Source organism: Gymnodraco acuticeps, unplaced genomic scaffold, assembly GCF_902827175.1.
Source record: "Gymnodraco acuticeps unplaced genomic scaffold, fGymAcu1.1, whole genome shotgun sequence".
NCBI classification, from domain to species: domain Eukaryota; kingdom Metazoa; phylum Chordata; class Actinopteri; order Perciformes; family Bathydraconidae; genus Gymnodraco; species Gymnodraco acuticeps.
Window position 1 is genome coordinate 555,364 of NW_022989802.1, and position 27,421 is coordinate 582,784.

Sequence of the window (27,421 nt, forward strand, 5' to 3'; positions counted from 1 at the left end):
AAGTAATGGATAATAAAGATTGGAACTCCATTCTTAATACACCGCCTCCGACTCTCTTTTCACGGCACTACAAAGGCATGTTTTGGGCACTGGGTGATTAGAGCACCTGGTGTAATTGTATATATTGGAGACGGGTGGAAGTGGGAGCCAGAGCACTAGCAGGCAAACGGTTTTTAAGCAGGGTGTTTCAAGCCACACAAAGGAAAGCCAGAGGAACGGCTTAAGGAAAAGAGGTATAGGAAACCTGTTCATTGTACTTTGTTAATGGAATAAAATGCACAAATGGAGGTTCTTGTCTGGACTTGGATGATCATTGCCCTGCGTAAGATCCGCTAACTAGTGCCTCGGCGGCTGTTTGAGTTCTATAGGATTTTGGCCGCTACAGTGGCATATAGCATTGCAGTTGAATGGACATTGGTTTGTAGAAACACAAGCACACAGAGACGGTTACAGAGCGGAAGTGATACACATTTTATTTTTGAACCAATGCAGCTACAGATCATCCGACAGGGTGCGGTCTGCTGCGTTCGTTTGTTTAGATGCCGTTAAAATACCACGGTGACTTTTTTCCTACAAAAACCCATTACACAGGATAATAAGGTATACAGAGGAACAGTATGTTACAATAGTACAAATGATAAATTATATTATACAGTTATAATGCCAACAGGTCGAGCACGTATCCGATAAAAAAAAAAGCAGCAGCCTGCTCCCAGTACTATGAGAAAGGGTAAATAGACAGACATGGAAAAGATTAAAGGAAGCTGTTTATGCATATAAAGACAGGTTGGTTAGTCCTCTTGATAAAAGCATAGTGAATACATAGTAACACGCAGAGGAGCTCGCTACACACAGGCCACATGTTCACTGCACCATAGCCATGAGTCCAAAAGTCTTCAGCTGCAGTGACCGTTAGGGAGTGTTGAATTTGTTCATTACAATAAATGTTATTTTGTTTTTCAATGCATCCATAACAACTTTTTTTCACAATCGCTAAAGGTCAGGCCGCAGTGAAATCAAGGCCAGTGAGAAAGTGACAGCTAGAATATCATTTCAAGACTTTATTAGCAAATCTAACCTTTGCAAATCTTTTGTTTTTTTAATCCATCTCCAATTTTTGCATATATTTAGATTTAAAATGTTCTGCTGGTCGGCAAGTAAGTGTCACACCCATTCATTAAGGACCCCCAAGCATTAATCACCCTCAGCATCCCCAAAATCATACACACGGTTGGAGCTGCCCCTCCTTTTGCCTGAGAGAAATAAAGGTCTGTGTTTTAGTGGAAATACCAAGGGTCCTGCGGTGTAGCTGTCATACCACAGCAGACCAGGAGAGGGCGGCAACGCACACCAGAAGAAGAAAAGAAAATACACCCCTTCCAGACAAGTAACATTGGCAGTGATAACAGAACTGAAGAGGAGAGTGACCTAAGGAGAGGAAGGGTCTGCACATCAGGCTCAATTCATTTATCAGCCCACTTTAACAGTAACACTTTTTGTTTTACACAAACTCCTTAACAAATAGCTCTAATATATAAAAAACAAATCATAACAATGGATCCATAAACAGAGAAACAAAATGTCAGTGTGACCCTACTGTTCAATCTACTCAAAGTACGACAGTCGCTATGACTTTGGTAACAGTTGTGCTTCTAAGAGAAGAGAATTACATAGCCTACCCATAGGGTGAAAAGAAACTACATGACAGAAAATAATAAAGACATGACGAGAGTGAAGATGATACGATGCTTAGCTAGTACACAGCTCCGAAACTCAAAGGCTTGGCTATGGATTTACATCTATAAAAAAAAAGTAAATAACGACGAAAGAAAATTGCTCGTTTACATGACATGACGCTCTGTTGTTTTGCTGCGGGATTCCGTGTGCTATCAATACACCGATCCTGGAACAACCGTGTGAGTGTGTGAGAGTGTGTGTGTGTGTCCAGCAGGTAATGTTCTTGCAGAGATTAGCCGCTGTAAATCCACTCTGATGTAAAACTGTTTTCACGATGCAGTGTTAAACCCATAGCTATCTTTGCATGGAAACACTCCTTGATATATATGGTTGCGCACACACACTGACATTCATAATCTCACACACACACACACTTAAGGCTGCCGATGTCTATATCCCCCCCCCCTTTTGACTTAAACTTCAGAAACTATCTTAAACTTGCTCATAAAAAGTACACTTGGAAGCTATCTCTCATGCAAACTTCACTCACACACTCACACACAACCCATCCTCTTCCCTTTGACCCTAGAAACAACTAAAAAGGAAAAAAATAACTGTCCCATGATGCCCCACTGCATCTCTTATGTTCAAATGGCAAAACACTGCTGCCATCACAGTTCATGTCTTTTTCTCTAAAACACACACTTGGTGGGGGGAGGGGGGGTCGGTTAGTGACAAATACATCAACATGTGGCTGTTAATATCCGAGCATCAACAGTACAAACAAAAGTAACATTTCATAATCTTTTCAACCCCTAAAACAAGGGGTTCACCTCCTTTGATAAGTGTTCATTGTTAATCCCGTGACCCCGAGAGGTCAAAGTTCACATGGAGGTTTGGGGGGAGGGGGATAAAAGGTCCAAGTTGACAGGAAGTGACGAGACTTGTGACTGAGTGGTACCGCGAGCCGAGGCAGGGTGTCGGCCTCCCTTAGCTAAAGTGTAGCGGTGAGCCCAACAGTCGCAGACAGAAAGACAAAAAGAAAAAATTGTGCAAAATCCCTGCTTTAACACACACACACACACACACACACACACACACACACACACACACACACACACAAACACACAAACACACACACACACACACACACACACACACACACACACACACACACACACACACACAAACACACACCGGCTGACAGGGCTTATAAAAGATTAGCTCTAGTGTAGAGATAAGATCCTGGCGTTAGTATGGGCAGACTCTCCTGTCACTCCACCACAGAAGAAGAAAAAAGGAGTCCTAGGGGAAGAAGGAGAGGAGACGAGTGAATAAAACCAGGACCGGGTGTGTGGGGGGGGGGGGGGGGGGGGGGGACTGTCCCAACTCTGTAAACTGTAAACACCACTGCTACTCTGTAAGTCTGTAGACTGCTGCAAACTGTTTGTGGTCGTCAACATCAGCGTGGGATCAGTAATGGACACACAGGACTAGGCAGCTTGTAGCACTGAGACAAAGAGACGGAGGGGGGGTAAAAGGAGTGTGTTAAAGTGTGGGGGGGGGGCAGGCTGGGACTAGGACCTGGCTAGGAGTTGGTTAAAAAAGAGATAATGAGATAAGACATCTCCTTGTTCATTTTTTTTAGCTTCTTAAGGAGCCAAAGTGGAAGAGAGAGAAAGAGAGGGAGGGGGTTGGTGGTCACCCCCTCACAAGAGGAATGGGTTGGTGGTCCCGGCCTGCTGCGACCCGGCCTGGGGGGGCATGCTCATCAGGGGCTGGGGCAGAGACATGGAGGCCTGCATCGCCGCGGGCAGCCCCCCGCGGACCATGGGGACCATAGTGATGGGCTGGGCGGACGCCGGGGGGGCGGACATGGGGTCCCCCATCCCGAAGCTGGAGGGCATGGGGCTGACCCGCATCTGGTTGAGGGTGGGGGGCACCGGCTGGGTCACCTGGAAGGGGTTGGCGTGGGCTGCTTGGGCGAGAGCTGGAGCAGCGACGCCTGAAGAGAGGGAGAAGAGAAAATATGTTTTGGTGCATGTAAATGGTCTGCAAAGGAGAGTTTCCCTGCCACACTCCCTCCCTGCCCGAGACGCCTCCATTGGAATCCTTGTTTGATTCAGTAACATAATGACATCACTATGTAACACTTGCAGTTCTATTGGCTAGTGCCACAACATGGGATTTGTTTTAATGGCGATGAGAAAATATAATAATAAGATCAAAGCTTTATTTGAAAACCTCAAATTAAAAGTAAACTCAAATGTTTTGGATTTAATAGAACTAAATGTTGATCTTTCTGTTACTTCAAAAATATTAATCAAACAATGATTATTTTAGCCCACTGCCATTTTATGAATCAGATCCGTTTTCTCTTGGAGTTTCCTGCTCGTTAGGGCAGGGTCGATGATTCAGCATTAAACCGTGCAGATGGGTGTGTCTGTGTGTGTGTGTGTGTGTGTGTGTGTGTGTGTGTGCGTGTGTGTGTGTGTGTGTGTCCATGTCTCCAGTTTAGAGAACAACTCCCCCCACCTGCTGAAGCTAAGAAGGGGTTGATGACGGGCGCCGGCTGGGCTGGTTTGGTCACCAGAGAGTCCAGGTTGACCAGGGCAGCGTTGGGACCCAGGAAGGACTCGGGGGTCTTCCTGGTTGGGTTTGTGGAGCCGGACATAGACATGGAGGAGGGGAGGGGGTCAAAGAGGTCCAGACTGCTGCTGCTGGCCAGGCTGGCCTGGGAGGGGAGAGAGGAAGCTACGCCCCCGTTGCCTGGAGGAAGAGAGGAAGGGTTGCATTTCATTGATGATAAGCTGTGACTGGAATCCTCTGTGAGGGAACAAAAACACTGAGTCATCATGAAGACTGTATGTAAACTGCAGATACATTTATAATTATATATAACAAAGCTACAGCTAACACATAAACCTTGATTTTGCTTAAATATGTCACATATATTTTTATATTTGTGATACTGAACTGACACTGATTTGGCATTAAAACATGTCTCATTACATTTAGGGAACCAAAATGTCGATAACCAAAATCTGAACCTAGATATCGTACATTTTGGATATCAGACGTAAATGACGTCTTTCTATTGTTTAATGGCCGCTTTACAGGAAATGCAATTTTGTAAAAGTTCCTGGTTGATCTAGCTTTCTTATTATTTTCCTTTATTTGCTTGTAATTTAATAAACATTATGATTACTTTTTAAATATTCATTATGTAAATCATTTGGTCAAAATCCTCACATCAGCGTATTTGATCAAACATTCATGATATTGAATTTTCTGAATATCGCCCTTCCCTAAATATATGTATTTATCCTTGTTTTTGTTGCCTTGTCCAACTCCAATCCGAGCTTGTACTTACACCAAACACAGCATCTACTTGAGCACTCACAATTACCGTGAAATAAAATGGAACTGATGCAATTAAATGATCAGAAGATGCGTTTACGATAGGCCACCAGAGGCAGACAGCTGGCTTTATGCCGCAGCAGTCAGACAGCAGCGTTGATGCACATGAACACACACAAAGTCAGAGGCAACGAACACAAGAGGACATTTCAAAGAGGATAAATGTCTTCTTAAAAAACTCAAATGTAGTAGTAGCCAAACAAAGGCTCATAATACAAATCAGACAGGGGTGTGTGTATAAACTGAATACTGTAGATTTCAGAGCTGCTCCGCTGAAGTGTGTGTCCCAAGCCCCCAGGAAGTGCGCCGGACTCTGAGGAAAATATTCGTTGTGGCCAAACGGCGGTACTACACGTCTGTATCAGTCGCTGGGCCCGAAAACACTTTCTCCCATTGACTAACATTGGGAAGAGACGTCTGTAAATCGTTGGATAACTTTTTTTAAACTACCCAGTATGAACATTTGTAGCCCTTATTAAAAACATCCGGTCCTCTAGTTATAAAATGTGCTAATAACGTTATTCTGAGCGCATTATGAACGCCGTCTTACCAACGGGACCGCGCCGTTCATGTTTAATACTACATGAGTTTTACCTTTACCCATGGACGCACAATAAGAACGGATTATATGAATACTTTCGTGACGTTTCGCTCTCTCTCAAAAGTTAGGCCATTTTGTCTTCACGCACCAATGAGCAACTCTCATAGGAATGAACGAGGCCCCGCCTCCCACGCTGTATCCAGTTCTTATTATACATCCATGGTGTGTCCTCTGTAGACCGTGGGATGACTTCTTCTGGGAAAAGTTTGACCTTGAGCCTATCAGTAAAGTGTTTGTGTTGAGCTAAAGCAAAACTCCAATGTCCCCCTCCAACACCAAGAGATTGACAAACCACATGAGAAAACACTCAAGACCTGTGCCAAACTGTTCACAGCCCCCCCCTCACACACACACACACCAGCCTGGACGGAGTTGTTCATGAGTTTGATTTAAAGATACAATTGGAAAATGTATTCAACAGATCTAAAGGGGATTCTGTGAACTGGATGGCACAGGTCTCACAAAGCATTTAGAGATAAACACAACAACGTTTAAATCACACCGTACCAGTGATATGGGAGCCAGAGGCGGAAGGTAACTTAGAACATTTACTCTAGTATTCTACTTAGGTGCAAATTTGAAGTAATTGACTTCTCCGCTACAATTTAGGGGGAGATGTATTTACTTTATACTGTACATTTTTGTCTTGTTTTTAATATGAAAATATATCTTGTAATGCATTAAATAAGCCAATTTCTTAAAACAGGAACAGCTTAGTTAATTAATCAATCAGCCAAATAACACATTTAGGTAATTATCCAAAAGTAATTATTGGGGTGTTTTTCACATATATTTAGATTTCTCTGCTTTTATTTTTAACACATACATATCGCTGATTATACTTACTTTTACGTAATCAACATTTCCAATGCAAGACTTGTAACTGAGTATTTGTACAGTGTTGTATTAGTACTTTTACTTGTGTAAAGGATCTAAATACTTCTTCCACCTCTGATGGGACCAGACCAGAGCAAACAGCAGGCAAGCTTTGATAGTATTCGCAGTGGAGGCATCATCAGCTGCTTAAAGAATACAAGATGTCACTCTGTGTTTGCGCTGGTCTGGTGGTATTTACATACAAAGACAAGACATGTGTGCGTGTGCCCCCGCAGAGACGTGGTGTCTGCAGAGGGGCTTCACAGAGGAAACACAACACAGACACCGTGGCATTAGAGAGACGAGGACAAGGGTGAGTACCAGTGGGGACAGAGGCGGAAGAGCGCAGGCTGTCAAACTCTGAGAAGTCCTCTTTAGACGTACCGTTGGATGCATTGTACAGGTCAAAGCTACCTGGAAGGGGACCACACACACACACACACACACACACACACACACCACACACACACACACACACCACACACACACACACACACACACACACACACACACACACACACACACACACACACACACACACACACACACACACACACACACACACACACACACACACACACACACACACACACACACACACACACACACACACACACACACACACACACACACACACACACACACACACACACACACACACACACACACACACACACACACACACACACACACACACACACACACAAGTATGAATGAGTTTGGATAATTGGGAAACTAATATAGAACGTACATTTGTAACGCAATTTCGTTGCATGCTAGCTATTTATTCATGACATGTTTTTTGGAATGGAGAGAACTCAGAGAGAGAGAGAGAAACTATTTTCCCGGTGGTCACCTGTAATGGAGTTCTTGGGTCGGGTGGCGGAGCTCCATGGGTCGGCGGCAGGAGCGGAGTTAGCCGCCCAGGGATCGCTGCTCTTCATGGGGGGGACAGAGGGAGTCGCCCCCCATGGGTCCACTGGAGCTGCTGGCTTAGGTGAAGACCCTGCGGAGTGGGAGGAGAGCAGGAGGAAGGAGGTCAAATGAGTCCTTTCATGCAGGTTCTGGTGGTAATGTATTTATATTCTAATGGATTATAATATTCTCTACAAGGAATAACTCCTTGAAAGTTTCAACAACAATAACACAAAAAGGTGACAAATAATTAGCTACGCCATACAAACAGAATAACAGGGGGATAATTAGACGATACAAACATTGTGTTATTAATATGGATAAGGCTGCATGAATTGGAATAAGAACTAATTTAACTAATATTGCAATTGCGATATTGGAGGGAAGGACCGTTTCTGAAAAACTATTCACATTAATACATCTTTTGAATTTAGTGTGTAAGCCAGAATTTCTCTGCAAGACCCAAAAATATATTTGACATAGTTTTCCTTTACACATAAAGGTGTTCTTAGCTACTGTCTATTGAACTGAGCAGACTTCTAAGTATTTTAAAAGGATCAGTCATGGAATAGGGAAGAATACATGTTTCTTAATTTTATCTTCAACATTAACCTCTGCAGCTCCCCCACAGTCTCCCTCCTCCTACTTCCTTCACTAAATCTTCCTCTAACAACCCCCCCCCCCCTCCCCCCCTCCCCCCCTCCTCTCTGTGCAGTATAGCTGCTGAGCCAGTGGAGCAGCATTCCTATTTCACAAAGACTCAGTGCTTTGAGCTGCAGGTGGAGAGCAGAGACGACACACACACACACACACAGAAACACACACACACACACCCAAACTAATCAACAAGGACAGTCAGTGTGTTAGACATAATCTGATGAGTGTGTGTACCATAAGTCTTCCAGGGGTCTTCTGGTGCGGCGGCGGCGGCCCTGGCTCCGGCTCCGGCCCCTGCGCCCCAGGGGTCAGCGGTGGCACCGGGCTCAGGGACGACCATCAGATCCAACAAAGACGATTGTGGCTGGAAAGAGACGGAGAAAGTGAGCAGGAAACAAAACAAGAATGCAGACAAAGGAGGGAAAATGGGACCATTTGAGATGAAAAGGGAAGAAGGCTGAAGGCCATCTGTTGGTCGTATCGTTGTGTGCCGAGATAAAACACGAGCCGCACTTTAGCCAGTTGCTACTCAGGCAGAATAACGATGAGTAAACTGTGCTGCCAGTTTTCACTACGGCTCAGGAAGCAGCAGAAAAATACCTTTAATGAGCAGCGTCATGATAACGGAACAACAGTCACTTCAGTTTCCATGTGTTTTACCTCTTTCTTCCTTTTGGCCAGTTTGCCCGAATCAGGCCCTCCTTTCTTACTCTCCTCCAAGGCCATCTGTAGTCTCAGGTCGTCCCCTCTGCGTATGCGATCCTCCTGAGCACAGTTAGTATAATCAGCACATGAGCAACTTCTTTTTATATTAACTAATATAACACAGAATGGTCTCAATATTTTTGACCTATTGTTCCAAATACAAGTTCATGATAAAGGGAAAATGCCATTTCGCTGGTGGTGCAATATGCTTCTGAAGATTACAGTTTATTGACCAAGGAAAACCTAGTATATTGAGAAAAGAGGCATTGGCAATGTGCAGGTAATGTTACAGGGTTTCAATGTGTTTTTAATGCACGTATTTCAACTTCTTGTTTTACATTCATCTTTCATTTATTTATGCGTGTGCGTACCTGCTCTGCAGCCTCTCTGCTCATGGCCAGAGCCAGTTGCAGCTGCAGCTCCTCCTCTCCGCTGGTCTGAGGTCTGGCCTGCTCCAGCTCTGAACCCGCGTTGGGAGATGTGGCTAAAACACACATTGAGAAGACATGTCAGCATCACTGCTTCACTAACCCCATCACATAGCCGTGTACGTACTATAATAGAGCTTAACAATTAAAGTCTGTGTGTTAATACTCAAAAACTTCCCCCAAAAAGACACAATAACGTATTGTCTATTCGAGCAAGTTGTATTTAAATGACGTGTGTGCTGTATGCAGAATATATAGAAAGTACAGTGTGTGTTGGAGGCATTCAGTGGCTTATTGGATCACACACACACACACACACACACACACACACACACACACACACACACACACACACACACACACACACACACACACACACACACACACACCACACACACACACACACACACACACACACACACACACACACACACACAAGGTGGGTGACATCGAATGGACCATGTGTCTTCTCATTTGGAAAGAGTTACTTTGCTGTTTCCGTGGGAACCATGATGTGGGCGGTGATGACAAGAAATGAAACCGTATGGAAATGATATATTAGTATTACTATCCAGAATGATCACGTTTACCATGTCATGAATATTGAATTTTCAAGACAGACAAACAATTCTGCTTCATCAGTTCTGAAAATTACAGTTCCTTTCAGTTCCGTCTGTGGGTGTTCACTAAACCTATGCTTTCATAATTAAATGTTTTGTATGCAACTGTTCATATACAAAGCCATTGTATCCACTACTTAGCATATGCATTGGAAAGAAATGCCCTGTGCAGGTTAGTCCTTGACGATTCCTCTCAGTCTCAAGAGTGCTTTCAGTTCTCCAACTTAGATTATAAACTTTGCTCCTTTACTTCTGCCAACTAATCTCTTTCTCTCTGCTCTGAAAACACAGACCTGTCATGACATGCCTGCTTCTGCTGCTAATGTGGACACTCCCAAACATACTCACTCAATACTCATCACACCATGATGATCTTTTGTATATTGTTACATCCGTTTCAGATTCTGAAAGCAAACGGTTGGAAAAAAGATGTATAGAAAGAAGCTTTAGTGTAGAGACAAAACAACAACAACACTGACACAGATATGACTTAGGGAAACGATGGTGAGTTTCACTACAACTAACTTTAAAACCTCTTTGGCAAACATCCTCCGGTCCTATCAGAAGCAGACGTCACATCGAGTTTTCTTTTATTAAAACCGTGTAGATTTGCCGTAACCAGTGTTTCCATGATGACGAGTAAATGGTACCAATCATTTGTTCTTAACAAGGACGTTCCTTGAACAGTTCAAAGGCTTTCCATTCTTTGAAAGCTGTTTCAAACTTAAAACCTAATTATTCGGAGGTATGCCCTGAAAGAAAAGTGGAGCCACAGCTGCCAAATAAAATAATCCTTAATTCCAGAGCTTCAGTTTAGAAGCAACAACAGTTCCTGTTTACTAATGGCGCGTTTCCACTGCAGCGGGTAGCCCCGTTTAAGCGTCCTTAACTGTCCTCAAGCGGCCAGGCCAGTTTTTGGTGGCGTTTCCATATAGCCTAGTACCGGCTAGCGGGTACTTTTTCCCTCTTTTTCCGGCCCCATAAAATCGTGGTTCCCTCAGACCAGGGCCAGGGCTGAACTAGTGACGTCAACACTCTCGACTGGTGATTGGTCAGAGAGAATCGTCACAAGATCGCGCGCGAGTTCATCCCTAGCGTCGCATATATATTTAGAAGCAAGCTTGCAGCATTTTTATAAACAGCATTTTGTAAACGGAGGAGCTACAAAAATGGCTACGTCTAATAAGAAAAGCACACCGTGGTCGACCGAGGAGGTGACGACGTTCCTACATCTCATTGGGGATGATCAAATCCAGCGGGAGCTCGACGGAACAACTCGAAATGTGAAGCCGATCGCCCGCCTACACTGCGTTGCTACCCCAGGTCCTAAACTGTAATGGAAATGCGCCACGGCCTGGGCCGGCCAGCGAGGCAGCCCGAGGACGCTTAGGGACGCTTAAACGGGGCTACCCGCTGCAGTGGAAACGCGCCATAACACAGCTTTGTGTCACGATCAGATGTGAAGATGAAAAGACTCCAGAAGTCCTTTTACTCTCACCAACAGGGATGATCCTCCATGATGGCAGAGATGGAACGGTTTCTGGGTCGCGTGAGGACACAAGGATAAACTAGCTTAATAAAAAAAAAACACTTCTTGTCTCCTCTCCTGACTCCTGGGCTCACTAACTAGCTCCTTTCAGGCCCTATTGTTCCGTAGTCCCATGTCTCCCAAGCTCTATCTCCAGGCTGTGTATCTCTTGGGAAATTGATCAGAAGGACGAAGGGTAAAGGTGTGTTTTGTTAGCTGGTGGGACTTGAGCCATTGCCTCAACTTCAGCTACATGTCTGCCTTAAATAGACAGGGACCACAGTGGCACTAAAGCCTAAATAGGAAGACAATGTGACCCTGCAACTGATGTATATGCTTTATCTAAACCATTACAAAACAGACAGAGAGATCTGTTCTTAGGGTCACACAAAGTGTCTACAATGCCATTTATTCTATGATGTTCAGACATTTGCCAATATCTTCCATTTACATGTTTGATCGATGCGTTACATTACATTAGTCTCTCCAAAAACAACTGCAAGGCAAAAGAAGACTTAAACAACCGTTTCCAACCACTAAAGAAAGACCGAACTGCCAACACAATAAAGGACAGGAGCGAGTCAGAAAGACAAATAAACAAAACTCAAGTCCAACTAAAACACAACAGTTTGCCCACCACTGTGGGAATGGACCATATAAGGATAATCACAAGTTCTTTGCATTCCTCACGGAAAAAGCTGAGCCTGCGAGCAGAAACAGGCATTTTGAAAAAGCTACTCTCCTAGGTCTACCGTTTCCTACTCTTGTGTGTGTTAGCTGTTAGTTCCAGTAATTACTTATCTATCATTTCAATTTTCTGCATGTTATGTTTTATCTCTGGGCGAATAAGCACAACACTGATCCTCCAAACCCTTCAGTCAAAGCCACGTTTTTAAGTGCAGCATGCGTATTGGGGAAAGTGAAATGGGCGGATGACCACCAGTGTATAGGATTGTTATCCTCAGGGCGTCTACCACAACATCTGCGACACCCAGCCTCTTGTCTCCTTAGATATAGAATGAGGTGGCTGCTTGGAAGCTGGTGACTGGGGCGGGTTCTTAAATGTAGATTTTTAGGAAGGAAGAATGTTGCATGTAAAGAAAGGGGATCACCAGTCAGAGGAATGAGGAACAACTAAAGAGGAATGAGTTTGGTGTTCCACAGAGAACATACTTGGAGCCCTGGAGATTTTACTCAGATAAGACAACGTATAGAAACAGAACTTCATCAAGCGTGTTGACTTGGATTAGGTGAACTGCTTGAACTCATAACGGGATTTAAAAGCAATTAACCATGTTAGCTTGTGTACTGAGGGGAAAGGGAGTCATTGAACTATAAACAAAAAAACAGAAACGAAACCTGCCTTTATCTTTGGCTCATTAACCTCAGGGAAACTACAGTCTAAATAAACATGTGCTTAGTCGTTGGCACACAAGCACACATTGGCACTAACGCGGTGTAATCATATCATTAGAATTCAGAACAATTACAGTTATTGGAGCAAGCCAGTTCCAACTTTTTTAGATTATTTGGGGTCAGGTGGGTTATGCTAGGTAAACACCAACAGTCCCACTTGCATGGCCGTTCATTCACACACTGTCTGGACAACAACACTTAAAACATTTCGGCTGGAATGGCAACAATCCCCCCTGAAAACGCCCACAGCGACAGGCCAGCCTCCTATTGGCCCGGCTCTCCTTCAGTTTTCTCAACTAATGACTCAGCTGCCTGAGCTTCCGTCTCTGGGCCCCATGCTCAAGCATAACGCACATGCAGGAATATGGGCCAGAGTAAAAGATGAACACACACTCAATGCAACACGTAGAACACACACACACACACACACAAAGGACTAGGGGTCAGAGGATGAAAAGGAGAAGGGGCCATGGTTCACTTTTTCATTTCATCTTCTCCATTCTTCCCCTCTAAGTTACCCCACTTCCTGCCTGGGATTTCTGTTTCTTTTCAACTCTACGCCTCTCTCCCTCCATCTTCCTTTCAAACCATTTGAAAACTGTTAGAATGAGATATTGGAAACAAGACATTTAGTAGAAATGCAAGTAAAGAAACCCTTCCAGAGTGGGAGGGAGGAATTATGCGATATGGAATATTAAAGATATCAGACGAATGGATATATCATGCAATGGAGCCGAAGAGTGCATATGTAGAAAATAAACCACATTAGGACTGCGCGATATATCGTGTCGTAACGATAATCGCGGTATGCGCATGCGCCATATTGACATCGCAGGACGTGCGATATTAAGTAGGCAAATTAACTCAAACACGTCATGTTACAATTATTTTTGATGCTTGCGCGGCTCTCATGTCAGGGGTACTTGAGTGAGTGACATGCCGGCTCTAATGCACAGCCAACCACTAATCACAACCTCCTTGATCAGATCACAGCAGGATAACCGAGCTAGCTCAGCTTGTTGCTCTGATAACTTAAGATCCAGAAGTCCGTGACTAAAATCCTTCATTCGGTTAAATATTGAAAAAAAAAATACCAATTGTATCATTACATTTCAAGAAAGGATGGTTTGCGGACAAAAAAAACTGTCTTTTCTTCAATTCCTGTATTTTTTCATATCGCAATTTATATATATATATATTTATCGCAAGGGAAGAAAATATCGCAGTGTCAGCTTTTTCCAATATCGTGAAGCCCTAAACCACGTCATTAAAAAAAACACATTTATTTCTATTTCCCTCTTCTTAAGGTTAGCCAAATCAGGTTCCAATAACTTCTCTCTTTTCAGCGAGTGTATCTTAGTCGAACAAGAGATGCAAGTATTGCACTGTCTGTCACTGTGTGTTTCAAAATCTCTCCCTCTCCATGTCTCTGGAGGAGTGAGAGTATCAGTGAAAAGAGGAGCAGATTCCTCTGTCGTGTGGATGATAGAGACTGGAGGGGGTGAACTCTGTTTCCTCTTCCGTGTGTGTGTGTGTGTGTGTGTGTGTGTGTGTGTGTGTGTGTGTGTGTGTGTGTGTGAGAGAGAGAGAGAGAGTGAATGTGTGTGAGTGCTGAGGAATGCAGCCCTACTGCGGAACTGTGAGCCAGAGACAGAACAGGGGGAGGGGCAGGTTTCAGGATGTAGGCCAAAGTTTCACCAACTGGGACGCACAATACAATATAATGGAATATTTGGTATCATATGGGCTTCTTACACAGATGAAACGAGCCGTGTGTGTGTGTGTGTGTGTGTGTGTGCAGCCTCTGTGGCGACTATAACGCAATACTCACAGCCATGGTAGGAGGCAGGTGAGCCCTCCGACCTGCCGTACTCTTCGCTGTAGGAGGTGGAGAGGTTAGGCTGAGACGAGCCTCGACCAAAACCCATCTGACTGCTCCCTGTGGACACCTGGGCCATGCGCTCTTTGGTCTTCAAAGCCTGAGACCTAGAAGGACAACAAATACAACACAGCATCAGCTACTGAACAACAATCTTGTCTTAACTAAGATTCTTCTAATCCTTCGTGTGACAAAAAGACAACGTAAGCATAAGGTATTAAAAGAAAAGGGGAAATAGTCTTTAGAAGTGGACATTTGCACGAGTGAGACGAAGTCTATTTCTAAAACAGCCATGAGAATCAGGGTTTTAAATAGTTCCCCAAAAAAATCATGAATTAGAATTAAACATGCTGCCAAACAAATGGTGAATCACCCCCCCCCCCCCCCCCCGGGCCAACTGATATGATTTTGGAAGGCCCAGATTCTTTGGGGGGAATCAGGGAGGAAGAGGAATTTGGTTGGCTTTGGTAGTTTTCAGCACCAGAGCAGATACAAGAGTGAATACATGATGTTGCTTGATAAAAAATAAAAAAAGAGGACACATTTTAGCCAATGGCTCCTTCTCAGTAAATATCTATTAAGAGGCCATTTTGATTGGATGAGCACATAATTCAGAGTTCCACACACACACACACACACACACACACACACACACACACACACACACACACACACACACACACACACACACACACACACACACACACACACACACACACACACACACACACACACACACACACAACACACACACACACACACACACACACACACACACACACACACACACACACACACACACACACACACACACACACACACACACACACACACACACACACACACACACACACACACACACACACACACACACACACACACACACACACACACACACACACACACAACACACACACACAAACACACACACAACACCACACACAGGAATTATTAAAGAACGTGGTACCGTTAAGATCCGATGTATTATTGCTACATAAAGATTATATCGCAGTTTTAGTTTCGCCAACTCCGCAATAAGACCAATCCAGACTCTCCCGTCTGTGTGCGAGGGGGCGGGGCCGTTTGTACAGGTCTCCTGACTGTGTTACAGACGGTCATCCTGGTTACTCTGTCTTCTGTCTTCAGGACACAGTGTTGGATGTGTTTGTTAATTGGATGAGACTTGATTGGATTCAATATTAGAGTAACTTTCTCGGTTGTGTGTTTTTTAAATATATTTGGCCTTTGTTTCTGTTTACTGATTTCCTCAAATAAAAAGGTTGATGAATTATCATCTAGATTTGTACGATGTTTTATTTATGTTAAAGGTCACTTTGAATGATTTTAACTAATGATAATGTAGAAAAACTAATATTTTAATTCGGGACGGTCCACATTAATTTCGGGACGGCTTAGAGATTGTATTTCGGGACGCTTCCGGGAGGATGGTGAAAAAAGTTAGTCGAGAAACCTGACTTTTGTAAAAAAAAGTTGGGCACAGGCTTTTCCAGTAGGACATAATAACGTGGCATGATTACAGGCTTATCGCAAAAGTCAACCTCTAATATTTCTGAGTTTTTGATTAAAAAAGTGTCTTACCTCTCTCCTTTGAGGCGCTCCTCGTCTTTGAGTAGGACCACCAGCTGCTTGCTCTTCTCCCTGACGTTGATGCCCTGGTCCTTGCCGTCTCTGTCGATAAATTGGAAGTCCTTTAGGGTCTGGATGGCGAAGATGTTCTCTTTGCACTGCAGCGCCACTCGCTCTGAGCCCGTCTTGATCAGATAGTCGAGCAGGGTGAGCGCCTTGTAGACGTGGCGCCAGTTCTTGCCGTGGTCGTTGAGCCGCTTCCAGATCATGCTCATGATCTCGCTGAAGGCGACCACGTTGTAGGTGAGGTCGGCGATCTCGGACATGAGCGAGGACGACGGGCCCCAGGGGTCGTTGGAGGTGGACTCTCGGACTTTCTTCTCTGCGTCCGAGTAGTTGTTCACCATGTTCTTCATCTGCCGGCGAATGGTGGAGCTCGGCATGGTGGCGGCGGAGATGGGACAAGTGGGAAGAAACAAAAACGTACACTCTCACACAGGAGAGAATCTATGACCCCAAAAATATTTAGGTAGAGAACACAGCGGGTGTATACGTGTTTGTGTGTGCTTCAGGTGAAGCTCAAGTTATGTGTCCGTGCGCCTGTGTCCTTTCTCAAGGCACGGCGGTGGCACGAAAATCTTCTTGTGTACAGCGCTGTGTGTGTTTGTTTATGAGGCTTCGCCAGGCCAGTGCAGTGTTCCTGAGTCCTCCAGAGCAGCGTCTGTTAAAACCATCTCCACACACACAGTGCTGGCTGCACATGTGACCACGCCATCACCTGGAACAAACAGACAAATACCAGGTTAGTGGAAGGAACAAGACAACAACTTGATGTTGTATGCCAATGATATTATTAATCCAAATCCCTTAAATATTTGATTCAAGCTACCTTTCTTAAGGAAATATAGGAGAAACTATGAACATCTGGTAGTCAGAGCCAGTGACTTTCTTAAAGATTATGAACAAAGAAATCGAAAATATCATTTGTATTTATACGAGCAGCTGTCGGGCCTTCCTTTCTGAAACTAGACCAAACAATGTGTCATGCTTTCACACTTTGATAAGCAATTTCCATGCCTCCTTCTTATTAACTGGGGCCAGGTGGTTTTTCCACGGTTGTTATCTCACTTGAGTTTACAGTAACCCGACTGAATTTCAAATGACAAGGCAGGGTGCTGAACATGAACAACATAAGAGCAGTCAGGTCTGTGTGGTGGTTAAGTTGCGTAGTGGGTGGGCTTGGAGGGCAAGACATAGGAGCAAAGATCGCAGGACACTCGAAGAAAACGCAAGATTGGTGGGAATAAAATAGAAGATCAATGCGACGGGAAAAACATAAAATAAATGTTTAAAGAGTTTAAAAAGAAAATACAACAATTGTCTGAGTCTCAAAAGATAATCAAATAATGTGGTGATTCTTTTCTTACGATACTGCGAAGAATAACCTCAATCACAACGTGGTTTGTTGTTGCCAGCTTTGTGGAATCAATGTTTTCCTTATTTATAATTCTCAAGCAGTATTTAACGAGCCTTTATCGACGCTCTTCCCCATAACGACAGTATTAACAGTCATTATGAGAGACGCCAGAACACACAGTGAGTAAAAATGTGTTTCCACTCTTTGGTGGGTGTCAGGAGAAATGAATGTCAGATGAAGAATACACAAGTGACTCGTCCTGTTTCTATCAGATCAGCAGCACAGAGACCAATCACTTCCTGACACTCACCAGTATGGAGATATTGTAGCGATGCACAGCTGCGTGACGCCTACAGATTTCATTCCATATGCAAACTCTCTGAAGCGTGAAAAAGTCACTTTACTGTGAAGTTATGAAACACACGTTTACCGTTCATGCAGCTTCTGTTCACCAAGAGGTGTGGCTTATGTTAACACGGCACGCTCGGACAGAACGGTTCATTCCAATGAGCAAGCATCTGATTGGCTCGGTCATTCAGGCAGATTAGTATCATGATGATGTTTATGAAAACAAGATCATTGAGATAAAACGATGATGCATTCTGTTTCATGATGCTTTCGTGTTGTTTAGTTATAAATCCAGCACCACTTGTTCCTCTCCTCCGTGCGGGCTGGCCCTCGCTCGGTGCAGCCCATCCAGCACTAGGTCGGCTCAGGAAGGCTGCAAACGAAGGTGGGTCAGTGCATGGCATGGATCTGATCGATGTGGACATAAACGAGAGTGAAGTCTAATCTGACGGGAGAGAGAGATCAGCTGCTGCTGACGGGTCGACACGCAGCTCTGCATGATCACATGCAGCGGTGAGCGAACAAAACACACTTCAGGTTAGAATATCACACGTAGCTATTTTAATGACCTCTCAAACTACCTACACTAGTTATAGATATGTTTAGTTTTACTGTCGGGTCACTCATTACTGATCCCCGAGCTGCATGAGACTGGCACAATAGATTGCCCGATCGGGCAACCAGCAGGTGAGGCTTCATTGCCCGAGCTAAACACTAGATGGCCCCGGGCCATCGGGCGGTCCTTAATGTCGAGCCCTGGGGTGGCAGGTACAGCTGTGAGCATTGCACCTAAACGTACTGGCCGCCTTTTTCCCGTTGCTACTTCAATCCGAAGTGGACTGCCCTCCGTGCTTTGGGGGTGTGGTCAGAAGCCGGTCAAGCCGTTTGAAAACCCGAACTCTGTCTCGTCACCAGGTGGGAGTGACTTTTTTGATGCAGCTTAATCACGATTCATATCTACAAGTTAATTTATTTATGATTAAATTGTTAACTCCACAAAGTTTACAAAAGCTCTTCATATATTAGCGTCTTAACTTAATAAGACGCTAATATAAATAATTGTTAACTAAATATTGAGGATAATAAATGAACGTACACTGATTAGGATGTTTTGCCCAGCGTATTCTCCACCCACTAGTGCCATCAAACATATTGTCGTAGTTTACATCACCTGACTGCACCCTCACCAAATCCTTTTTTAAATGAATCCTTTTTTCTGAATAAGGATCTGTTTGTGCCCACTGTTGCTCAGACTACCATCTAGACCCGAGATGACTTATCCTATTCAGTAATCTGATCCCTGCGCCAAGCGTGTACCGACCTGCCCCACAACCTCCTGCTTTCATTACCAAGGGACGGGTTCTAGACGTGATTAGCAGTCTTTGCAGACTCTGTGGTGAATGCAACACAATTTTTCAATTTCAAAAGTAGCAAATGGCGATGAAGAGATTTACACACTTGTATGCATTTGTTTCAAGGAACTTCCTGCCTAGCAATGCCATGGAAAGACAGCTGGGGTGGACGAGGGTGAGGAAACGAAGAGGAGCGTGAGACTGTTCGGGGGGGGGGTAAGAAAACAACTTGGCACATCCCCTAAATTGACTAAACGTTAGTGAAATGTGATTCCTGTGGAGCGTGCCCCCCAAACGTTCCCTCGTCACCCTTCTCCCCCCCACTCCTCACCCTGCATCCGCATGAATACTGCTCAGACCTAATGACACATCTGCTGCTATAATCACCTATTCACCCATAGCAGACAGGAGGAAGAGAGGAGAGTCTGTCTGGTCCATCCAAGCCCCCCACACACCTCCTTCACACCCCGGGAAAAAAAAACCCACAAGGCACTGTTGGCCCGCCTTCCTCCAGCCCTTCTGTGCTTAGATCCCCCAAGGCCCAGAAGAGACAGCACACAAGACGTGTGTGTGTGTTTAGAAATATAAATATATCCTTTCAGGCTTCATTATGTCTCAAAGATATTTGACTTTCTTTTCTTTTATATTCAACATTGTTATCTCTACATACTAAACCTATATTTTCTTTTAATTCATGTTGACTTTAACACATTTTGCTGTCTTTTCTGGCATCAAGTTCATGAAGAAATGCTCTAATGAAGGCATGAGAAGGACAGTACTGTAGTATCAGCAGGAAACGCAACTGCAAATACCAGATGGGCTCAGTTCAGAGTTTTTAAAAGGAGATAAACTACTTTGTTATTGTACGTCATTGCAAAAAACATTAGAAAGGAGACATTTGTTCCACACAGAACAACACAGTCGCGTGCACTATTATGGCGCGTTTCCACTGCAGCGGGTAGCTCGCTTTAAGCGTGCCGAGCCGTGGGGGGCCCGTTTTTGGTTGCGTTTCCACTTGGCCTAGTTTTGGCCCGGGCTACTTTTTCACCTTTTTTCTGGCCCGACTAAATCGTGGTTCTAGGGCCAGGAACAACCAGGCTGAGTCGGGCTGAGTATGCTAAACTAGAGAGAGAATCGCTGGCAAGGGGGCTACAACTACAACAAGATGAACATATTTGACCGTGATTTAATTGTAATACACGTTTCAAAATGATGCCGAAGTAACAACATACTGATACCGGTTAGTAAAAACCATGAATTAATGCTTTGACAAGTCTGCAGACAGACGGCAGGCGAAAAACCCTTTAAAATGCGTGTTTTCTAAATGGAGCTTGGCTAAGCTAACGTTATATATGCTCCGACCGTCCACACTCACAACAACGGCCTATACAGACATAAATAAACCAGCGACTGTACTCGCCATGACACAGGCAGTCTGTGGTTTGTACTTGTTTAACTTTTGTCTAGTTTCTGAACAGATATGAGGAGCTGTGAGCTCTGAGTGCTAAGAGCTAACGGCTGTGTTGTTTTTCTGGGGCTCTCATTGAAGAAGACGTCACGGCTCCGCCTACACTGCGTTACTATAGTAACTACCCCAGTTCCTAAACTGTAATGGAAGCGCAGCATTAAAGTGAGCCGGGCCTAATAAGGCCTAACCAAACCGAGCGAGGCCGAGCGAGGCCTGCAGTGGAAACGCGCCATTACACAGTAATCTAATGGCGCGTTTCCACTGCAGCGGGTAGCCCCGTTTAAGCGTCCTTAACTGTCCTCAAGCGGCCAGGCCAGTTTTTGGTGGCGTTTCCATATAGCCTAGTACCGGCCAGCGGGTACTTTTTCCCTCTTTTTCCGGCCTCATAAAATCGTGGTTCCCTCAGACCAGGGCCAGGGCTGAACTAGTGACGTCAACACTCTCGACTGCTGATTGGTCAGAGAGAATCGTCACAAGATCGCGCGCGAGTTCATCCCTAGCGTCGCATATATATCTAGAAGCAAGCTTGCAGCATTTTGTAAACGGATGAGCTACAAAAATGGCTACGTCTAATAAGAAAAGCACACCGTGGTCGACCGAGGAGGTGACGACGTTCCTTCATCACAAAAAAATAACTAGAATATAATTTGGTACCGTCATGTTTACATTTATAACAATAAAAGGAAATGTTGAAGTACCAGCATGGGCTATCATTACAATATCTGGGGGGACATTTAGCCTGAGTCAACTAGCAAAGTCATTTCTATCAATAAGTGAATAAAACAGACTAAACACAATTATTTCAAGTTTATAGCAAATGCATGTCCTTCTCTTGTTGCGATGTGCTCATCAACAGGTTCAATTCCTTGCCGAACTGTAAATCGATGTATTGACCAGAGGTACTTACAACATTAGGACCTGATCTGCAGGAGTGTTATAATCACAGCATTTTTGATGAATGACATCAACGACTTAAAGTGTGATCCATTTCCAATAATTGTTGATGCTACAAGTACGTCAGCTAAAACGCCAAATCGCACTAGATTTAAAACTGAAATCTCAAACTGTGTTAGTGAATGACCTACATATGAATTACAGAGCACACGACCAGTATGATGTGATGCCACAGTGTAAAAAAGAAAGAATGCAAATAATCTTACCAGGGTCTGTCGTCATACACTCAAGATTTGGATTGTGGGGCAGACAGATGAGACGACAGAACCGCATTGGTGCGAATGCAAATATATGCCAGACTAGAGGCCATAATAGAAACATTTTATGAGACTGAGGACAAGAACAATGTGTGAGACAATGCCACAACCTACAGTCCGTAAAGTGAAAAGTGAAAGTGTCCGAAAATGGGTTAGCATTTGAGTAATCCTTGTCTAAAAGTCAATGGTTTTTCAATTTGGATGCCTAAAATAAGGTCTGTGTTTAACTCAAGCTTACAATGATTTTTATTTAGTTCTACAACATTAAATACATCGGTAATACCCCACTCGTGAATGTCTGAAGCTTGTGTGTGTCTTAAAAACAGAAGTTGCTTACAAGAGACTCAATATGACTACTAAACTTCATCACACAGAATACTAGTCCCCCTTTTGCTTAGCGGTTGTGACGTTCAGTCAGGCAACCATGTCGTTTGTTTGTTACGTAAGCAATAAAACATGAAAGTGGCATAAACGTCTGTTTGCACCTGATCTTATTTGTTTGCTATATTCCAAAAGCTAAATCCCAATATCATTTTCTGAAGGAGCCCCTGGCCTGCGATACTTCCTTCTGGGCTGGCCATTAACATACGTCATCACTGCACCACTCTAAATAAAAATCCACCACTGTCTGATGCAAGAGCACAAGCTAGATGTGTGTGTGTGTGTGTGTGTGTGTGTGTGTGTGTGTGTGTGTGGGCAAAACCTAGGTAAACTGTGATGAGCATTAAGGGTTGAAAAGCTGTAGACCGAGAACAGGTCTACCGAGCCAGACCCAAACAACAAGAGTAAAGCTGATCTGGAGATAGAATGATTTCACAACCGGGTATGTGGTATACCCGGTATACCTGTGAACCAATATCTTTGAGTGCATTGAGTGTGCTACAGCTTGACATAAAGTTATCCAGCCATCCATTTACTTCCTTTAAACTGAATTTGAGTGCAACAACAAGCACCGTATAACAGTGATTAATCCACTAACACTCAACTACTCAAAGATGAAATGCTGTCAAGGCAAATAAAAAGTATATCAAGTCTAACCCGCACAAATCAACACGTGTTCAAAGACACCTATAGTGGCTGTCCTTAAGTTATGAGGAGCATTAAGGCAGAAGCAGTGAGGAGGAAGGAGAAGCCACCTATTGTCCTGCTTGGCCGGCTGGGGGACAAAGCTAAATCAGGGTGATGCATCCGTCACCCACTGACTGATCGTCCTGACGATAGACAAAGCCCTGCCCCTCTCTCAGGCCACGTTTAAATGGGCTCAGTGCAGCTCTGAATACAAAGCTTACACCCAACCCACAGGCTGTATGACCCAGACACAGGCATCTTCGACCATACCCCATAAAACAAACAAACCCTACAACTGTTCAGTGTCTCACAGCATAGTTGGCTTAAATGCCATTACGGATGGTCGATTGGAAACGGAGCAAGTAAACAGACAGCGCCCACATCGTAAAATAATTTATCATAAAATATCAATAAAAGGAAGTCAAGTTTTGCCTTGATGACTCACAATAGTATGACCTAACATAGTCGTTATCTATATTAAAGCATGGTGCAGTTGTAAAGGAAATACAAGTAATCAAAGCGTCCCTTTACAAAAAGGAAACAAATCACGGCGTTTAAATGAACTGATGTGATTAGTAGCAAGCTAAAGAAGAGTTAGCTAACACTAGTAAGCCTCAATAATGTCCCTCTTCAAGCAATAGACCGGGTTGGATAGCGAAATAATGTTAAACGAAGAATAAATCCAAGTGTGTGAATTGCTATTTTAATTCAGTCGTTTGAATAAATAGTCACCTCGTCGCTAACGGTTACCGCTAACCCTAGCTAGCAAGTTGAGTGCAAACTTGCAGCAAGTAACGTTAGTTGTCAGTAGCTAGCCAAATAAGCTAGCGGGCAACTTGCTTACAGTGTTTTACTTAGTTGAGTCTGGTGATTTGAAAAGCACAACAAAACTACATTTTGATTTAATATGTAGTTGGTCTTGTCACCAATTTGATTGTGTGCCCGTAGATATAACGGCTGACTAACATTCATTTATCATAAAAGATCAAAACTTGTCTTTGTAAAAAAGTTGGATCAAAGCTAGCAAAGCTTATGTTAGGTTAGCCAGCGGTGTATCTCCTCACCCCTGTAGTTTGGCTTAAACATTCAACTGTTGATCACTTAGCATCTAGTGTTATACACAGCTTGTATTTTTGGGGATTTACAGGCAATCCCACACCAAGATACAGAACTATTCCGTTTAGCTAGACAGCCACTAGGATGCTAAGCTAGTTAGCAATCCTTCAAGCTAGCATCCAAGACGGGTGCTCGGTGGAGACATCACCAGAGCAAACTGGATTACAGGACACCCTGGAAAAAAACAAAACAACTCGACTGTCTTGAAAGCCGACGTTAACTTACCATATATTTGGGCTACGTCGGGTTCAACTTTTAGTCCAGGAAAATATACCCATAAACGAGTTTCTCCAAACCCAAGGGAAAAAATCAAGATAGAGTACTTATTCCGGCGTTCGGAGAGCTTGTTGCGCCTCCGCCTAGCTATGTGTTGCTAATGCTAAGCCAGCTAAAGCCAGGAGGCTACACGTATCTCCTCCTCCAGAACATGGCGGGCGGAGGGGGAAGCTGGGAAGGGTGTGACCAAGGCGGCTTTACTTGCCAGCGACACAGAAAGACCCTTTACTCCGGTCTGAAAACCAGTGGTGTAAAGTAACTAAGTACATTTACTCAAGTACTGTTCTTAAGTATCATTTTTGATGGACTTGTACTTTGAGTATTTCAAATGTTTGTGCTACTTTGTACTACCACACTCAAATTAAGAGGTGAATGGTGTACTTTACTCCACCACATTTGTTTAATACCTTTAGTTACTTTGCAGATTTGGATTAATAATGAGAAATATAAAGGACACTTACATAAGATGTTAGTTACACTCAAGGAGTAACATTCAAAAGCTTCCCTGCAGTATTCAAGAAAATAGTAATCCTACTCTTATTAAGTACATTTCTACTTTTACTTAGAAGATCTGAGTAGCCTACTTCTCCCATCTTAGCTGAAAAGTATAGGCTAGTCATACTGCTCACAAAGTCATAATGTGAGGTGACGGCAACAGGGCAGAGCCGCCTTAATCATAATTCATATATTTCCCAAGTGTTCACTGAAATGACATGCAACAGGATGGGCCTTGTTTCTTTGGAGTGTATCAAATGGCATGAAGGCTCACAGCAGTGCTTATGTCTCCTTTCGAATTTCAAATTACCTGGACACTCTTGTTATAAAACATTAGCGTCTATTCTGTTTGAGCTGTAAGTGACTGAACAGACCTCTCAGGTTAATCAGGTTCTCCTCAAGAAACTAACCTATACTTATTTGTAATGAAAGTCACTGGGAATTACTTATGATGGCTAAGTAGTATACACACATAACATCTTCTTAACGTGTGTGTGTGTGTGTGTGTGTGTGTGTGTGTGTGTGTATGTGTGCGTGCGTGCGTGCATGCGTGCGTGTGTGTTTGTGTCACAGGTGTGTGTCACAGGTGTGTCCATACAGGCATAGCAAACATTGTAGGACAGCATTCCATCAGTCAGACTTGTTCATTGTCTCTTTGCAACCATCTCATAATTTGAATAGGGAGGAACGCATTCCCCCATATTTCTGAGTCATATGCATCACACACTGTTGTAATACTCAAATCAAGTTCTAAAGATAGGCTTTAAAAGTGTACAGTGAGCTATGAATAGTGAAGATGGAGAGTTTGATCCAATTGCTAAGTAGGAATTAAAACGTCAGAGTTTTACAGCATTGACAGGAAAGTTGCCAGCACCTGGACCATGTTCATGGCCAATGTGGTGTCTGTAAACTGTATTTTCTTTCTATATATGCTGTGCCTTCTGGCTGGCTGGCAGTGACACGTTATTTTGGTCTTTTTCTAAGCCTAAGCCAATTGTGATTGTAAGCGTCTGCATGAGAGAGTAAAAAAGAAAGACAGACTTGGATGTCATTGTGTGAACAAGCTGTTAAATACCTTTTATTTTTCAGCCACACTGGTTTTAAAGCTTTATATAAATAGAGCAGGCATTTGCAGGCAAACATAAACAGATTATTAAAAAACTTGACCAAAACAGTATTTTCTGGCATTGATAGACCCCTGAGCTTTCTTTACATCAGTGTAGACCTAAAATAATCCACATTTAAAACACAACCTTCCTGAAACACACTGGAACAGTCAATATTTAGCCCAGATTGCCGAAGAGGATTATGTACCAAAGCTGGTTTGTTCAAGAACATGAGAGGTGACTGGAGGAGGGCATTATATATGTTGTTATGAATTATATAAATAAATATAACATACAAAATATATAATAAAATATAACATATTTTTTCTTTAATCAGCTGGAAAAAAGCAATTGCATTAACACAAGTGATAAATGCTCTCCTTTCCAGCATGTGACCAAAGGTAACCCTGGTCGGTCTGATAAGATCCTTTATTTTACAAGCAGGACATTAAAAAAAAATAGCATTTAATGTCACCTTGACATATAAGATTATTTACCAACTCCTGACATCACCTTGTTTCATAGTTTTCTTATCTTGTCTGTCCGAGTGTTATCATACTCTCCTCTTTGCTTATTCAAGCCTGTAAAATCTGGATTGTGCTATTCCATTGGTTGAATGTAATGAAGTACATTTGCTCAAGTACAATGAAGTACAATTGTGAGGGTTATTTTACTTTTCATTGTATGCTACTTTATACTACTCCACTACATTTTGGATGTACATTTTGTACTCTTAACTCTGCTACAAGCGTCTTTGAGTTCTAGAGAAGCACATATATAAATATTATTTATTATTATTATTTATCTGAGAGCTTTAGCAACTAGTTGTTCTACATATATACACACAATGTCAGCTGCTATAGACTCTTGAATGCATCAATACTCATAGTGCAGTAATATTATATAATTATTATTCAGAAATAGGCTACTTTTAATTTTTGGACTCTGAGTATATTTTGAAGGCTATCTTTAATTAAGTTATGTCTTGTACTTTTTCACCACTGTGCTAATCTATAGAAGGCACAGAGAAAGCAATGAAAGTCAGCAGGCTTGTCTTACGCTGTGTTCGTGCCTCCTTCAGATCAGACACCTCCATTCATGTGCAGTTCCAATTTTAGCCAACAGAGGTCAGCAGTGTTCTACTTTTGATAAGACTTACCTTCTTATTGTATCTGAAGGTAACTTGGGAGGTCCTTTACCTGAACCCCTGCAGCCATGAGTGGCCTTTAACTTGGAATAAGCCTGGTGACCCTTA

At 43.3% G+C, this 27,421-nt stretch overlaps 1 protein-coding gene across 3 annotated transcripts; it reads right to left on the reverse strand.

The window, feature by feature from the left end:
* Positions 1–447: 447 nt before the first annotated feature.
* On the reverse strand, positions 448–24,735 carry epn2 (epsin 2). Of its 3 annotated transcripts, none has more exons than XM_034226468.1 (10): positions 24,515–24,735; positions 16,322–17,087; positions 14,675–14,829; positions 9,223–9,335; positions 8,807–8,911; positions 8,381–8,510; positions 7,431–7,580; positions 6,959–6,988; positions 4,213–4,446; positions 448–3,682 (listed from the first exon to the last, which is right to left on the reverse strand). In XM_034226468.1, exons 2-10 carry the CDS (start codon positions 16,750–16,752, stop codon positions 3,387–3,389), a joined length of 1,644 nt encoding a protein of 547 aa, XP_034082359.1. In that variant the 5' UTR covers positions 16,753–17,087; positions 24,515–24,735; the 3' UTR covers positions 448–3,386. The 3 variants fall into 3 exon arrangements, with proteins under 3 accessions (XP_034082359.1, XP_034082351.1, XP_034082367.1); XM_034226460.1 differs by having other exon boundaries at positions 6,896–6,988; XM_034226476.1 differs by lacking the exons at positions 448–3,682; positions 4,213–4,446 and adding an exon at positions 6,330–6,704 and having other exon boundaries at positions 6,739–6,988.
* Positions 24,736–27,421: the final 2,686 nt, after the last annotated feature.

Excerpts from the sequence above, each read along its gene's own strand:
- epn2 (XM_034226460.1), bottom strand. The coding sequence starts at position 16,752 with ATGCCGAGCTCCACCATTCGCCGGCAGATGAAGAACATGGTGAACAAC. Across the intron at positions 9,336-14,674 it reads ACCTGCCTCCTACCATGGCT|CCACATCTCCCAACGCGGGT; the intron begins GTGAGTATTGCG and ends TGTGTGTTTTAG. Across the intron at positions 3,683-4,212 it reads CCCCTTCTTAGCTTCAGCAG|GCGTCGCTGCTCCAGCTCTC; the intron begins GTGGGGGGAGTT and ends CCCTCTCTTCAG.